Below are 16,007 nucleotides of genomic sequence, written 5' to 3' on the forward strand. Positions count from 1 at the left end.
TTTTGTCTTAAGACAGTCTTTAAAAGAATATTCCCCCCCCCAATTTTTTTAAAAATAATTCCGGTAGCACCTTAAAGACCAACTAAGTATAAGCTTTCTAGGTACTGTATAAGTTTTTGTGTGTATACAAACTTCTTCAGATACTCTGAAGCAGAGATCGCTACAACCTTATAACTGTTGATGACTGTTAATGATGGCAGTGGGTTCCACAGGTAAGGGCAAGGGATTTTTAAAGGGACAGGTGACTAAAATTAGCTTTATCATGTATAATGGGACATGAATCTAATACCTCTATTCAGACCAGGTCTCTCCATAGTTTTTAGTTTGGTAATGAGTTGTAACTCAGCAACTTCTCTTTCAAGTGTATTTCTAAAATTATTTTGCAATAATACAGCTACTTCATAATAAATAACAAGATGAAAGATTTTTTAAAAAATATTTAATTAAAAGATGATCCAAAAATAACTCCCTTAAAAGAATCGAGCTGTTGAGAATCGCGAGACTGTTAATAATTGAACCAACTGCCACAGTGTATCACACCACAAGATTCTACAACGGCTGTCAAACATTATTCTGCTCTGGCAAGCTCCCTATGCAAATTAGCCCCAGAGAAGACCCCCCCCGTTCCCCACCTCCCCAGCATCTGGTCCAACCCCCTGCAATGCAGGAATATGCAGTGAAGCTGGCTATGGGGGGGACACTGTCAATCAGAGCGTATGGAAACCATCTTCTGGGATGTATTTAGTGGGAGAGAGCTCTGGCCTGTCTCCCTGCCTCTCTAGCTTCCTGAGCCCCCAAATGGGAAGTTGGAGGAAGGGGGGAGGTCTGTGATGTCAGGGGTGCATGCGAAAGGAGAGTGATTTTGTGCCTCCTATATTGGAAGCCAGTCTTGGCCATATAAGCAACACCAAAAAACGACGTGGACTGTTTTTCGTGCAAGTACTTAATTTTCTTTTTTTTCTTTTTGGCTCCAGGTTAAACTCTACAGATACTTCATATTTAATGGGAAACCTAGAAGAAATCAGTTCTTTCCAGCAAATGCTTGTACAGTCTTTAGAAGAATGCACCAAGTATGTACTATCCAATCTAGTAGAACTGTTTATGTTTAACTGTTTAGAATGACACCTGGCATCTATAGACATTTGTAGCCCACACGTTGATGTAAATCTGTAAATCTTGCAGCTCAGTTGCAAAGTATGAACAAATAATGGGAGTGACTTCTCCCCCCCAAAATGAAAGTACTATGCAAAAAACCCAACAACAACCAGTAGTTTTATGTAATGTGATAAAGGATATTAAAGCAGGTGATTTTTATTCTTTATCTTAAAAAAATACGCTTTCCAGCAGTAAACATTCTTGAAGTAAATCATTTCAAAACATTGGTGCAGCTGTAACAATTTTGACTCCTCAGTTAGGGAGTCGGCTACTGCTTCTAGCTTCATTCTCTTCATCACTGAGTTATCTCTCCTCCTCCTTGTTTGTCATGCTTATGGGCATTCGGCACAAAAGCAACGGCATCGATTGATAAAATATAGAAGACATCGCATCCCAAGTAACAGCAACGCATAATGAGCTATCAAACATATAACAACTTTACAACAATTTCCCCAACACTAGACTCCCAAAGCTACACTTGGTCTTTGAGGTTACTAAAACAAATGTCCCAGGTGTATTTGGAATGCATTGTGCATTAAGCTTCAGAACATTAAAAAAAATGCATTTACATTGCTTTCTTTCAGGTTGCCTGAAACTCAGCAGCGGGTTGGTGGTTGCTTCCTAAATCTGATGCCACAAATGAAAAGTTTATACCTTGCGTACTGTGCCAACCACCCGTCGGCAGTAACCGTCCTCACAGAACACAGGTATGTGCCTCAAGAACAAGAAAACCTTGTAAATTTAACTTGATTTTTCTTTCCACTTTTTAATGGTGTTTTGCAAACAAATTGAGGTGTTTATCAGGCACAAGACCGAAGGTGAAGCAGATGTGAGCGTCAGTTTTGAAATCAGCTTTTTTTTGCTGATGTTCAGCATGTAGATTGATTTCAATATAATTTGGGGCTGGTTCACACTTCCACTTAGAATCATAGGGTTGGAAGGGTCCACAAGGATCATCCAGTCCAACCGCCTGCAATGCAGGAATCTTTTGCCCAACATGGGGTTCAAACCCACAACCCTGAGATTAAGAATCTCATACTCTGCCAACTGAGCTAAGTGTGCATCACTTGTCCTGTAGTTTGTAGTTTGTAGGCATGAGTCAAAGCAGTTTAGCCTTTGCCCCACCACTTCCTCCCGGAAAACATGGGTCTTTATTGCTAAATTGGAGAAAATGTCAGTCCAGAGAAAACCCAATTGACATTTGCTTGTATTTAGTGGTAAACGGCAGGTTTCCTTAGAGGAAAGAGGCAGAAGTGTGGTTGAGTCCTTACTCCTGAGGGTGTGTGCACAGGTTTGCAACCTTACAAGTCCTGTAATGCTATTCCTATTTAGTTCAGTGCCTTAAACATAGGATTCTTATCTCATTATACATGATCAAGCTTTCCTTAGCACCTCAGCCCTTGCTCCCCCCCCCCGGCAAGACCAATTGCAGTCATTAACAGTCATCAACAGGTTTACCACTCCTATCAGCCCATCACCCATTCCCATCACCCCACCCACCCTCTGAATATACATAAGGGTCTGCTGACTTCTGTTTCAGTGTATCTGATGAAGTGTGCATGCACACGAAAGCTCATACCAAAATAAAAACTTAGTTGGTCTTTAAGGTGCTACTGAAGGATTTTTTTATTTTGTTTCGACTCAGACCAACACGGCTACCTACCTGTAACTTAAATAAATCAAATACTTTTTATTCAGGCACATGAGAAAGGCTTTCTTATTCCGGCAGGCATTTTAAGGTGGTGTTTGTTTAACTGGCCAGTTCCACAATGAATTCTTATTGTTTTAATCTCTTGTGTGGTTTGTTTTTATATACATCACTTAGAAATGCTAAAGATTCAGGAGTCCATAAAATGCCTTAACTAATTTTGTTCATTGGATGTGTGAGATAACAGTTACAGAGGTAGTTCAGGCATATGTCTTACACAGAACGGGAACAGACCAAATGCTGGAAGCCTGGCATCCAGCGCCTCTTGTCCCAATATCAATTACAAGATCTTCAGGTGACCATGAAGATGGATAAGAGGCACTTAAGAGACTGTCTCTTTAGTTCTGATGCAGAAAGGGATCTAACCATGAGCTCGCCCTGGTTCCCACTTATCAAAACGGAGCGTGCCTGAGCCAGATACCTGACAAAGCTCCCACTTGCCGTACTAAGAATCGCTTTTAAAGAACTACGATTCCAATTGATGCCCTCGGTTGTGTTGGATGGGCAGTACGGCAAAGTACATTACGAAGAGAGACTCGTGTCTGTGTGGACAACCATGCGTCGAGGACCTGTGCCATTATTTATTGCAGTGCCCGTTATATATAGACCCAAGAGACTGATTTATAAAAACCCCTGTTTACGAATGGAACACATTTGAATAGGGTGGAAAGGGTGAAATGGCTGCTTAGTGACAACGACGACTTTGTTACTTATAAAGTAGCACACTATGCGCTGGCAGCTAAGAAGATGAAGGAACCAGACAAAATAGCGGTCAACTGCAAAGGCGATTCAGATATTTAATTTGACACATCTTACCTGAGAATCTCCTGCTATTCTATTCTATTTAATGCAACAAATGATTTTAGTAGCCATGACCGTGGTTTTATTGTATGTCTGTGCCCGGTGATTTTTATGGTTATTGTTTTCTTTTTGTTATCCTTCTGAATGATGCCATGGCCTATGGCTAGTGCAATAAAAAGTTCAATTGGAAAATTGGATAGCTTGGTTCTAAGTCGGGGATAAGCAACCTGAGACCCTTGAAATGATGTGGGGCTCCAGCTTCAGCTAGTGTGGCCAGTGGCCAGGGAAGATGGGAGGTGTAGTCCAGCAACATCTGGAGGTTTCCCACCCCTGCCCTACATGAACTAGACTAGGTAGTTTCCAACACTTGCACATTCCCTCCTTTTCCTCCACTTAAGCACTTTGAACAGTGCATTGTTAATCTATGGAACTCACTGCTCCAAGATAATGATGGTGGTCACTCACTTGTATGGCTTTTAAAGGGGATCCGATGAATTCCTGGATGATGGAGCTATCCCTGGCTGTTGTCCATGACGACTATATATGGAACCTCCATGTCTAGGGGCAGTTTCCCCTTGAATGCCAGCTGCTAGGGAAACAACAGCAGGCAAGAGCTATTGCATTCAAGATCTGGTTGGCCATTTTGGGAAGCAGAATGCAGACTAGGTGCAACTTTGGTCCGATCAATCCGAGTTGTTCCTGTTCTTAGGCAATTTATTTTAAAAAATCGAGAAAATTTCCAAAGTACCATATTAAAAGTTGGAGTATCTGAACATGGCTAGGATTTTCTGTTTCAATTATGTTTGCTTAACACATTAAAACTGAAATTAAACCATTGTGCTTTTGGAATGGTGTTGTGATCGAATGGCTGAATGTTGGGTGGAATGTTACTATAAGTAAAAGTAATTTTGCACAGCCAATGGAAAAACATGAATCTTTCTGAGGGTTCCAGGCTAACGCTAGCACCTATGGTAGCAATCTTTATAATATTTTCCGGTGTGTTTAATTCTGTGGCTGGGAGCACAGTGTTGACACTTCCTAATATATATTTTTTTACTTCGTTTTCAAAAGACGCACAGTGGTTGAGTGTATTGAAGCTTTGGCTACATTCCTAAGGTTCAGGGGTTCAAGTTCCACTCAGTGTTGTTATCAAGGGCTGTGTCAAGCCTGCTGTGGGATTGATTGAATCTGATTGTGCTTTGAGTATAATAGACAGTAGAAACTAGCTTGTCACAGAAGTGCTTTCATTTAAAACAAATATATTTTAATATAAAATTTGAGGTCTACCTCCCTAGCCTTGGTCAGATGAATAGGGTTTCCTTTTTCTGATACCCGATGTTTTGAAATGATTATCTATGAACCAATAGGGCCATTAATTGATGCAGCTTATAATTACAATATTTTAGGCTTGGAAGGAATGTGGACATTCCCGTCCATCGTCAGCCCTTACTGCTTATTCAGAAACCTGTAGTTAGCCACATATCAAAGTAACCTGACTATTTCTCACTTTGGGAGTTCTTAACACCCTCTGGCAGGATTGTCACTTGGTTTAAAGCAATCTTAGACCTTTATTTTAAAATGTTTTCGTTTTTATTACCTTGCCTTTCCATAAAATGAGCAAGCCGATTCAAATGTATGAATTCAGTTGGTTGAGTTTAATTACATACAAATAAAACAAAACATTTGAAGAAGTTCAGACAAGGAAAACAACAGGGTTCCCTTGTTATTTAGATTATGCAGGCAACATATTAGCAGGAGGCCTTCTGTTCCTCTAGGGAGGAGGAGAAATGCTGCTTCTATGCTGATGCCTGCCATGCACAATGTTTGTAAATTATTGTACATAAAATATTTATAGTTATGGTGCAAATGTAACCTTAGATGAGGTAAAGTGATCAGAATCAGGCTGTAGAATCATAGATTCTTTCCCCAGAGATGGGGAACCTGTAGCCCTCCAAATGTTGTTGGACTCCAGTTCCCATTGGCCCCAGCCGACAAGGCCAGTGGTCAAGAATAATGGGAGTTGTAGTGCAGCAACATCTGGAGGGCTTACAAGTTCCTCATCCCTATTTTGGACATTTCCCTGCCTTCCCTCTTTTGCACTTCGCCATGAATTTGACCCAAGGAAATATCATTAAGAGCGGATCTGCTTTAGCGTTAACTATGATTAATGTCATAACCCTTAACCGCTATGGAGAAAAGCATTGTCGGGAAATTTGCATATGAGGTGGAGAGCTACAGCTTACTCTAAGGTTACCAGATTTTTTTTCAATGAATCCGAGGACACTTTTCAATTTCAATGGGTTTTGTATGGGGACTGATTTGTAAATCCGGGGACATCTGGTAACCTTAGCTTACTCTGCCCCCTTAACCATAGTTAAGGGTTACACCTCCATCAGTCTTACTGATGCAACCTCAGTTAAATCTTTACCAAAGGCAGAAAAGTTTTAAAGCAAAGGTAAGAATACTTTCTTTCTGCGGAGGCAAGTGGAAGCAATCTTTTTCCAGCATTAACCCAAATGAGGGAGCAGATTATTAAAAAAAACACCTACAACCAACCACAACATTCAGACTTCTCTGCATGCTTCAGGCTAAAAAATGCATCTGTAGAATTGGAGCAAGGCTTTAAGCCACTTTTTCTTTTTCTTTTAAAGTACAGTTTAACAGAGTGTTAGAAGATCCTGTAGCTGGAACCTAATTTGAAATTACTTTATTGCATTTTTTAACAAAACAGATTTTGAAATGTGAAGCTTAAATAGCATTTATGGAAGATAATGGGGGCATGGAATACAGATAAGCATCTGAGTCAGAGAACCTTTTGTCCCTCCTCCACTTCGCTTCAAAAAAAGGCTGCTAACATAGAGGGTGATGTCATACTTGAAGCAACAGCCCAAGAATAAGGCATTCTATCTAGAAATGCTGCACTAGAGACAGTAAAAAGCTTAGAGTCATTGAGTGAGCCAAGGGTTTAGTGGAGGGTTTTCAGCATGCATTGTCTATGTGACATATTTAGACCTTTCAGCAGTGAGAGTTCATGTTCTGTCTACTATAGACAGGAATTGGAAGTGTAAGTTGCAGTTTTAAATGTTTCTTTTTCCATTTGTTTGTTCATTTAATGCTAAGAGTTTTCCTACTGTTCACATGGTTGTAGGTGCTTTGAGGTTTTTAAAGATACTCTTCCTAGGTGTTTTTTTTTTAGTGATTTTACATGTTAAAAATGTTGTTGGTTTGGATCCTTTTAGAGGCAAATTGCAAATTCTATTTTAATATCTTACTAACCTAGGAGACTTCATGAAGCACGGATGATAAAAACAGTCAGTTCTTAGGACTATCTTTGTTGGAGAGGTTTCAAAAATTCTTTGATACCCAAATTTTGTAAATGTATGCTAGCCTCGTAATAATATTTATGCTTATTTATTTTACATACCAAATCTGTTTGGGATAGATTTAAGATTTTAATAATAGGCCTATTCGTTTCTTGGCTAAACTACTATCTCTTGCATATCTCATTTTGTTTCTTCCCTGTGTACTGCTTTAGCTAAATATGGAGTGGATTCATTGTGCAATATTCAGCAGCATTTAGACAAAAGTGCATGTTATAAAAACTTAGTGTCTTTGTTAAAACAGCTGTGATCTTGAACTAACGAGACTGATTTGTAGATGTAATGGTTTTTGAAGGAAATAAATTAACTATGCATAGTCTTTAAATAGTTCACCATTAATGGCAGTTTTTTTAAAAAAAGAAAAGTTCTTTGTTGCTCAGAACACTATTTAAAATATTCTATTTTTAAGTGCTTGGCTAGTTGATCCTATCTGATGTAGTGAGTTGTAGCTAAAGCAAGGGCTGTGTTATGTTTGAATATACACGGACTCTTGAATATCAAAACTGTTGCTGCTCTGTGTACTTCACATATTGTATATTGCGTATGTACATAAGCCTTCTGTCAAGTACATGTCCATGAACATATTGGTGGTGTTGTGGACCATTTTTATGGTCTTGGGGATTTGGTTTAAACACAAAATGAGGAAACTTGATATTACTCCTGAAATCAAAACCATATTTTCCTGAAGTGTTGTGGTAGCAGGAAGGTGTTGCAGCTAGCCTTGGACTTTCTTGGCAATGAGAATGTTCAGTGGGAAGGACCCATTTGACTCTTCAGTGTATGGATGGGGAAAGGTCATTTCAGACTTACAGAATCATAGAATTGTCAAGTTGGGAGGGACTCCAAAGGTCATCTAGCCCAACCCCCTAAAATGCAGGAATCTTACAGCTCTTACTATCAAGAAAATCTTCCTGATGTTTAGTTGGGTTCTTCTTCTTTCTTGTAACTTGAATCCATTGGTTTGAGTTCTACCCTCCAGAGCAGGAGAAAACAAGCATGCTCCCTCTTCCATGTGACGGCCCTTAAGATATTTGAAGGTGCCTATCATGTCTCCAGTCTCTTCTTTTCCAGGCTAAACATACTCAGCTCCCTCAACCATTCATCATAAGGCTTGGTTTCCAGACCCTTGATCATCTTGGTCGCCCTCCTCTGCACACATTTCAACTTGTCAACATCCTTCTTAAATTGTGGTGCCCAGAACTGGACATAGTACTCCAGGTGTGGCCTGGCCAAGGCAGAATAGAATGGTACTATGACTTCCCTTGATCTGGACACCATACTTCTGTTGATGTAGCCTAGAGTAGCATTAGCTTTTTTTGCTGCTGCATCACACTGTTGACTCATGTTAAGCTTGTGTTCTACTAAGATCTTGCAAGGAATCATAAGCGAACCTAGCAGAGGAAAGTTTCGGGGATTCCACTTGTTGGATTGTTATGTAGAACATGACAATAGTTAAATGCAACATTACAGATGTGTAGGTAGGCTAGACTTCCTTTTAGAGGAATGTTGTGACTTAATGCTGGAAAGGGTGTGTGTTTGTTGATGGTGGGTGGGCCAACATACAATGCTTTCTTGACATTCTCTCAGTTGTGCTAAAGTGGATTAAATTGCTGTGGGAGATTTGAGGCTATACAAATGCAACTGCGATGGTGGTTCTTAAAAATGTATTTGTGTTTCTTCTTTTTAGTTGTGTTTCTTCTGGAAAATCTTCAATAATCTATTGATAATTTAACTTTGTGTTTAGTGTATTTATATATTTAAATTAACTTTAACCCTTCTACATTAACATGTTGTCCTGAGTATACCTTAACTTCAAACAATAACAATAAAATAACAAATTAAACAAAATAATAGCATAAAATACAATAAATTAATTAAAAACAGTAGATGAAAAAACAGCATTAAAGGAACCAGATCTTGAAAATACCTATGATTAGACTAAAGAAACTTTCAATGCCTGCTTAAAGGCCAGTATGTTCATTTCACAGTGTGGCTTGTTATTATTTTGGTAGGGGGATTTTCCCCTGATGCTTTTGCCCTATGCAGGTTTGCTTGGGTTTAAGCGCCATTGAACAACATAGTGCTTAATTCCAAGTACATGAGCAAAGGGTTTGAACTGTTAATCTTCTTGGACGTTAGCTCTCGTCATCAGTATGAATAATACGTTTAACATCACCTGAAATACTTGATTATTTATAGTGCTGGGAGCCCTAATTTTAGCTCTAAATTGATGCATTCTTTTCAACTGGGATTCAGAGAGAATTAAAGCTGAGCTTGAAGAACTGGTTTTCCATCAAAAAAATACAAGTAAGATTAGGCTTGTTCATCTTTTATTTTATGAGGAAGCTTAGCCCTTTCTCAGAAAATGAAAAGCAGGCTATTGCTGAAGAAGTGAAATGATTTGTTTCTCTCTCGTTTGGCTGATTTTACTTCTTTGCTTTTGTTTTAACTTTAACTTCATTTTTTAATGAACAGTGAAGAGCTGGGAGAATTCATGGAGATGAAAGGAGCCAACAGCCCTGGGATTCTTGTATTGACCACAGGCCTGAGCAAACCTTTTATGCGCCTGGATAAATATCCCACGTTGCTCAAAGAGCTTGAAAGACACATGGAGGTATATCTCAGCAGCATTAAAATTCTAATTTAATGATGATTTGACAATGATGACCTTAAAGGTACATTTCAGGAAGATGAGTTCTAAAGGACATTACTATGCTCTCGTTCTTCTGATGTAAAGGAAGTAATAGTAGTCTGGAAGGATCAACTCCATTAGAGTTCTGGGGTTGTGTTTTCAAAGACAAAAATAAGATGCCCTGATCCTAAAACTGTGGCTTGCTCTGGCCTATAGTATGAGTATATTGCCACATTTTATATGGCACTGCACCTGTTGCTTTTTTATTACTCCAGTCTCCCAAGAGACACTTGTGGATGTCTCAGACAAGATGGGTATTTAACAGCAGTGCTGTAATGGTAAATCTCGAAGTGCAAGAGGTCATAATGATGACCCCCATGGAAAGTCCAAAATGCAAGGAGCTGTTCTGATCATACCTGCACAACCACATCGGGATTGGCTATAGCAGCCTTACAATAGTGAGCTGACCTCATTCTCTGAGTCCCTCTATTCTAATTTGTCACCAACAGTAGTAAAACCTGAAAGTATTGATATCAGCCCACTCATTTGCTGGAGCAAGACACTCGCAACAGATGATGTCATCACGCATGCTCTGAAAAAAGTCCCACAGCTGCACTTCCTTGCATCCCCCCACTGTTGCACAACTGCCTTGTTTGTGCTTCTCATATATGAATCTTGGCTGTCAAGCTTCGTTGGAGGCCTTTTCTGACATTCCTTTGGAGTTTTGCATATGTGTTTTTCTCGGCACTCTTAGCTTACCATGAAACCTACATTGGCATAATTGTTTAATTTTATCATTTGGGAACTGCCACCCCCCCCCCACCGGTTCTTTGGCTATTTAACTGCTGTTCAACAGTGGTACAAATTCACAGTAATCCGACTTGTAGGCTTGGTCCTTATTACCAAAACTAGTTTAACATACAGTCATACCTCGGTTTAAGTACGCTTAGGTTTGAGTACTTTCAGTTTAAGTACTCCGCGGACCCATCTGGAACGGATTAATCCCCTTTCCATTATTTTCAATGGGAAAGTTCGCTTCAGTTTAAGTACGTTTCAGGTTAAGTACTTAAACCGAGGTACCACTACAGTGGTGCCTCACTAGACGAATTTAATTCGTTCCATGGGTCTTTTCTTATAACGAAAAATTCGTCTAGTGAATCCCATAGGAATGCATTGAAATTTTTTTGAATTTTTTTTGCCCATAGGAACGCATTAATTGAATTTCAATGCATTCCTATGGGAAACCGCGATTTGCTAGATGAATTTTTCATAAAACGAATTCGTCTAGCGAGGCAACCTCCGCTCGAAAAATCCTTTCGTTAAGCGGAAATTTCGTTAAGCAGGGCATTCGTTAAGCGAGGCACCACTGTATTTGGTTTGACAACGTCGTATAGAGTTGGGATGAAAGGTTAGTTTCAATGTTAAATTATGATGAGACATAAAAAAATTTTGTTGCAAGGGTCAAACATATTTTGATTAGCTTTAGGGCTGGAACAAAATTCCTTTTCCTCTTTACATCCAGTAGCAGCCAATGGAACTGTGCTGCTCTCCTGTCTACTGAATATGTCAGTAGACAAGAGGGAGAGGGGCAAGGCATCGAGAGCTTAGTATGGTGTAGGCACAGTATGGACACAGTGCCTGGAACATTGGGCTGGTTCTGCCACAGCGCCTGCACCATACTGAGCTCCAGCTGCCTTGCCTTTTCCCTTTTTGGTAAGTGACCCAGCATGTTCAGAAGGCAGAAGAGCAGGGCAGTCCCACCAGCTGCTACTGTTACATCTCCAGTAGTAATTCAACTTATTCTTAAATTGCGCACTATGGAAATCTTGCTCAAATTGTATTTATAATAAAGGTTAAAGGTAAAAGACCCCCCCAGGACAGTTAAGTCCAGTCAAAGGTGACTATGGGGTTGTGGTGCTCATCTCGCTTTCAGGCCGAGGGAGCCAGCGTTTGTCCACAGACAGCTTTCCGTGTCATGTGGCCAGCATGACTAAACCGCTACTGGCGCAACAGGACACCGTGACGAGTGCCAGAGTGCACGGAAATGCCGTTTACCTTCCCTCTGCAGTGATACCTATTTATCTACTTGCACTGGCTTGCTTTCGAACTGCTAGGTTGGCAGCTGGGACAGAGCAACGGGAGCTCACCCCATCACACAGATTTGAACTGCTGACCGTCCGACCAGCAATCCCACGAGGCTCAGTGGTTTAGACCACAGCACCACCTGTGTCCCCTAGGTATTTATAGAGAAGTGAGTGAAGGATACAAATTTATGGTTAGTCCATCAGGCGAAGTGTCACCAGGCCAGTGGGAGGGAATGGGCTTATTTAAAATAAAATTTGTTCTCTAGATCGATCTGGCCTTTAAAGCGGCGTAGATGTGAGAAATCTATCTTAACATTTGATTTATATATAATGCCAGAAGAATGTGTAAAGCTTGAATATAATGTAAAGTAAATTTTGTTCCTTTCATATTGCATATAAGTATCTTTTAACATTCTTTTAGGATTATCATCAAGACCGGCCTGACATTCAGAAATCCATGACAGCTTTCAAAAATCTTTCTGTAAGTTACGTAGGTGATAGATGGCAACATACTAGTCTAAACATCATACAAAATAGCGTATCAAAGTCACAAGAGCACTTTGCGTGGGTACCATGCGGGAACTATTTAAAGATGAATCGCTATGGAAGAATTTTTTAAAATATGGTTCCAGTGGAAACTCTGGTCTGGGTTCAAGGGACAGACAGTTCATAGGATAAAAGAGGAGTCACATGGTACTACATGAAAGACCATGACTCAAACCTTTGCATATAGAAATCTGTCTGAGTGAATTCAAGGACTATAAATCCATATAAGGATAAAGAGTGTGCAGCCATCTCTACCCAGTACAACAGATTGCTTTTCACCAAGGGAAAGGATGCTGGCACAAGGTTCCCTGGCCCCATAGTTGGCATAAAGATTCACACTTCCCTATTGAACCTCTCAGGCCCAATCTAAACATAAAGCTGGTGCTGCATAAAAGCACCCATGTTGGTCCACATAGCCAGCTTCCTGTTTGATTGTGTGATGTTAGGCTGCCTACACATCATTCTTCCCATAGATCTCTGGCATGCCAACAGAATTTAAATGTGAACCTGGTCATTCAGAATGCAGAACTAGCAGGTGCTTTCCCTGTTTAAATTGGATATACTCCTCCTGTGCAAATGCTTAATGTAGTGAAGTAGTTGGAGGCAGGCAAATTTGAGAAAGTGTTCTGCAGTTGAGGTTTACAGGGGGAGGGAGAAGAAGTGTGCTGAAACTCTTAACAAAATTATTTGTGCTTGAAGTTTCTTGAGCTGCTTCTTTTGTTTAGGATGTTTCACACATTTCACACAACCTTATATGGCAATAAATGTCCTATATAAAGTAATCCTTGGGCGATAATTGATTGTGTTCTCTAGTTTACTAAGCACAGTGAATGAAAGGATATATCTAGCCCTTTGTAAAACATTTCAGTTGTTAAAAGAGGACAAAAAGAATTGGTAAGAAGTCAAACCAAGTGTTGGAATATTTTGTGTAGAAACAGCTTAAAAATGAAACGCTTGAAATGTCAGACTAGGACAGTTAAATCATTATAACTGATTATACTTTAGTAATATTTTTTCAAGTGCCTATAGGAGCTATATGTTATACATACATGAAACAGTTGAGACAACCCCTACCCATAGCTTGCAATCTTAATGACACCTTGAGGAAAGGTAAGCGATGGACATTAAGGGATTTTTTTTAAAAAAAAAAAAGTCAAGGGAAAACAAAACCGTTTGGTAACCAGCTGTCCCACTACTGTTGAGGTGCCTCAAGTTTCTATTTTGGCTTCAAGTATAGAATAGCCTTTAAAGCAGCAATGATGCAACGCATAGCCGTCTTAAGTAAAAAAAAAAGGGTAGTTGGGATTTGGTGGTCTGGAGAGGTCGTGATGCAGTTACATCTTGTGAGTGTCTCTCCTATTCTACAGCCACATCAAATGAAAAGATCCAGGCATGGTACTGAGCAACTGTTGTCTCTGGGCTATTTCAGTTGTGCTTGCATCCTGGCTCATAGTATTTTCTCCTGGTCCAACAGGCACAGTGTCAAGAAGTACGGAAAAGAAAGGAGCTTGAACTCCAAATACTAACGGAAGCTATCCGCTGCTGGGAAGGAGAGGACATTAAAACACTTGGAAATGTTATTTACATGTCACAAGTCATGATTCAGTGTGCTGGAAGTGAGGTAACGCAGCTCCGTTTAAAAGAAAACCCGAAGTGGTTGCCCCCCCGCCCCCCGGATAATCTTGTTTTTAAAAAATGCCTGACATGCCTTAATATTACTAAAGTAACGACACATACCAGTGTTTGCGATCACAATATGGCATATGATATTTTGTTTTGTCACTTAATTGTAACTTTGTATTTTAATGATTCCCCTTATCCTTTTTTTTCCAAACAAGGAAAAGAACGAAAGATACCTTCTTCTCTTTCCTAACATATTGCTCATGTTGTCCGCCAGTCCTAGAATGAGTGGATTTATCTATCAGGTAAAACAACTTTTAGTATAACTTTTTCTGCATACTATGTTTATGTAATCTTTAGCTTTTGGAACATTTGTATCATATCCTCTGACTGATCCTGTAAGGCAGAAGTGGGCAACATTATTCCTGAAGGCCAAAATGAACCTCTAGGACTCCCCCCCCCCCAACATCATGCCCCCTCACCACGCCTTCTTGCCACCCTCAAGTACTTTTGTGTGGCTCAGATGTGGCCTTGAATTGCAATAATGCCTCTCGCTGCGCTGGAGATATATATGTTTGTGGAAATGGCTGACCTTTGTGTGACTGGAATGAACTCTACCGTACAGCAGCAAGAGTCACTTATTGGTTTGTTTGATTGTTAAATTTCTATACCGCCCTTCACCTGAAGTTTACAGGGCGGTTTGCAGTATAAAAACACCCAAAAGTGCCATAATAGCAAACGAAAACAACACATCCCCACAGTTTAAAATGCTATAGAATTGTTTGTAGCAATGGATAATTCAACAACGAGACGGGAGACAAGGCTGAGTTCCCCAAAGGCCAACCCCTGGCGGAGCTCGGGAGCCTGTATTTGTTGACAGCAACTTTGACAGCTAATGATTAACTTGTAATGCAGCTTCCAACCAATTACAGAGTGCAGCCTCATGCATAGTAATGTTCAGGTACATGTCACTTCCTGCCAACATCCCCAAAATTTCCGCCATGAAGGAAGTGATGAACTGCACATCCCACACATCATGTACCTATCACATGCCTGCTCTTTAAACATCCCCCTCCTCTCTATCTTGTGACCCTCAGTACTTTTCCAAGGCTCTACCTGCTCCCACTGTTTCTCCCTAACCCAAGTTTGACGCATCCTGGTCTTCTCCTGTCAAGCCTGCTTCAGCCAGATCTATCCCAATCTTTCCAGATCCACCAAGCCTCACCCAGTACAACTGACCTATGCCTTCACCTCCTGTCCTGTCACTGTACTGGCTTGCCAGTATTACACTTCCTAATCCTAGAGGACCGGCGGGTGTGCCACGCCATTTTCTAAATCAACCCCACAATTGTTTAATTAGCCAAAGGCCTGGGAGAAGAGGAATACTTTTGCTTAGCACCTCTAGATAGGTAACGAAGACGCCAGGCAAGCCTTCCTGGGCAGAGCATTCCACAAGCAGGGATCCACTGCAGAAAAGGCCTGTTCTCGTGTTGCTGCCCTCTCGTGGAGGAGGCGCACCCCCTTTTTTCTGCTTCGACCTCCAACCACCATGAACATACAACCTCTGTAATGTTGCTCACAAGAGAATGTGGTCCTCGATGACTGAAAAAGGTTCCTCAGCCTGCTGCTACTGTGGTAGAGGTGCAAGTAAGGAGCATAAAGGCGGCACTGTGGATATTGAACATAAACCACTCTTCAAGAGCAAGCTGTGCCCCAGTCTTTGGTTAACCGCCCCGTGGCTCAAAAACAATTCATACGTTTGTTTTTATTCGCTGAATGTATCTTAGAATTTATCAATGTAAATAAGCTCACAAAAGTTACTGGTCTGCTGGGGGCTGACAGAGAAGAGACAGAGAACTCCCTTCTTTTTGTCTGGCAGAACATTTGCTTCCCTGCATGCAGTTCTTTGTCATCCGTGGCTCCTAGGCTAGTGCTTAAATACAAGGCTGCCATGTTTTTGGATTTTGTTTAAAGAATGGTTTGATATGTCTGTTTTCAGGGGAAATTGCCGCTAACAGGCATGGCAATTGCAAAGCTAGAAGAAAGTGAAAATCACAGAAATGCATTTGAAATATCAGGTA

The 16,007-nt window shown here is 40.5% G+C and overlaps 1 protein-coding gene across 5 annotated transcripts in view; it reads left to right on the plus strand.

Annotated features, from left to right (window-relative positions):
• The window catches only part of ARHGEF7 (Rho guanine nucleotide exchange factor 7), a 90,400-nt gene that overhangs the window by 42,497 nt on the left and 31,896 nt on the right, over window positions 1–16,007 (plus strand). For all 5 annotated transcript variants that reach the window (XM_035114322.3, XM_035114324.3, XM_088667569.1 and 2 more), the window contains 7 exons: window positions 975–1,070; window positions 1,740–1,862; window positions 9,520–9,658; window positions 12,182–12,241; window positions 13,781–13,927; window positions 14,145–14,231; window positions 15,926–16,004. In XM_035114322.3, the coding sequence (XP_034970213.3) occupies window positions 975–1,070; window positions 1,740–1,862; window positions 9,520–9,658; window positions 12,182–12,241; window positions 13,781–13,927; window positions 14,145–14,231; window positions 15,926–16,004 (731 nt within the window). The remainder of the gene's footprint in view (window positions 1–974; window positions 1,071–1,739; window positions 1,863–9,519; window positions 9,659–12,181; window positions 12,242–13,780; window positions 13,928–14,144; window positions 14,232–15,925; window positions 16,005–16,007) is intronic.

This window comes from Zootoca vivipara, chromosome 4 (genome assembly GCF_965207765.1).
Source record: "Zootoca vivipara chromosome 4, rZooViv2.hap1.1, whole genome shotgun sequence".
In the NCBI taxonomy this organism is placed as follows: domain Eukaryota; kingdom Metazoa; phylum Chordata; class Lepidosauria; order Squamata; family Lacertidae; genus Zootoca; species Zootoca vivipara.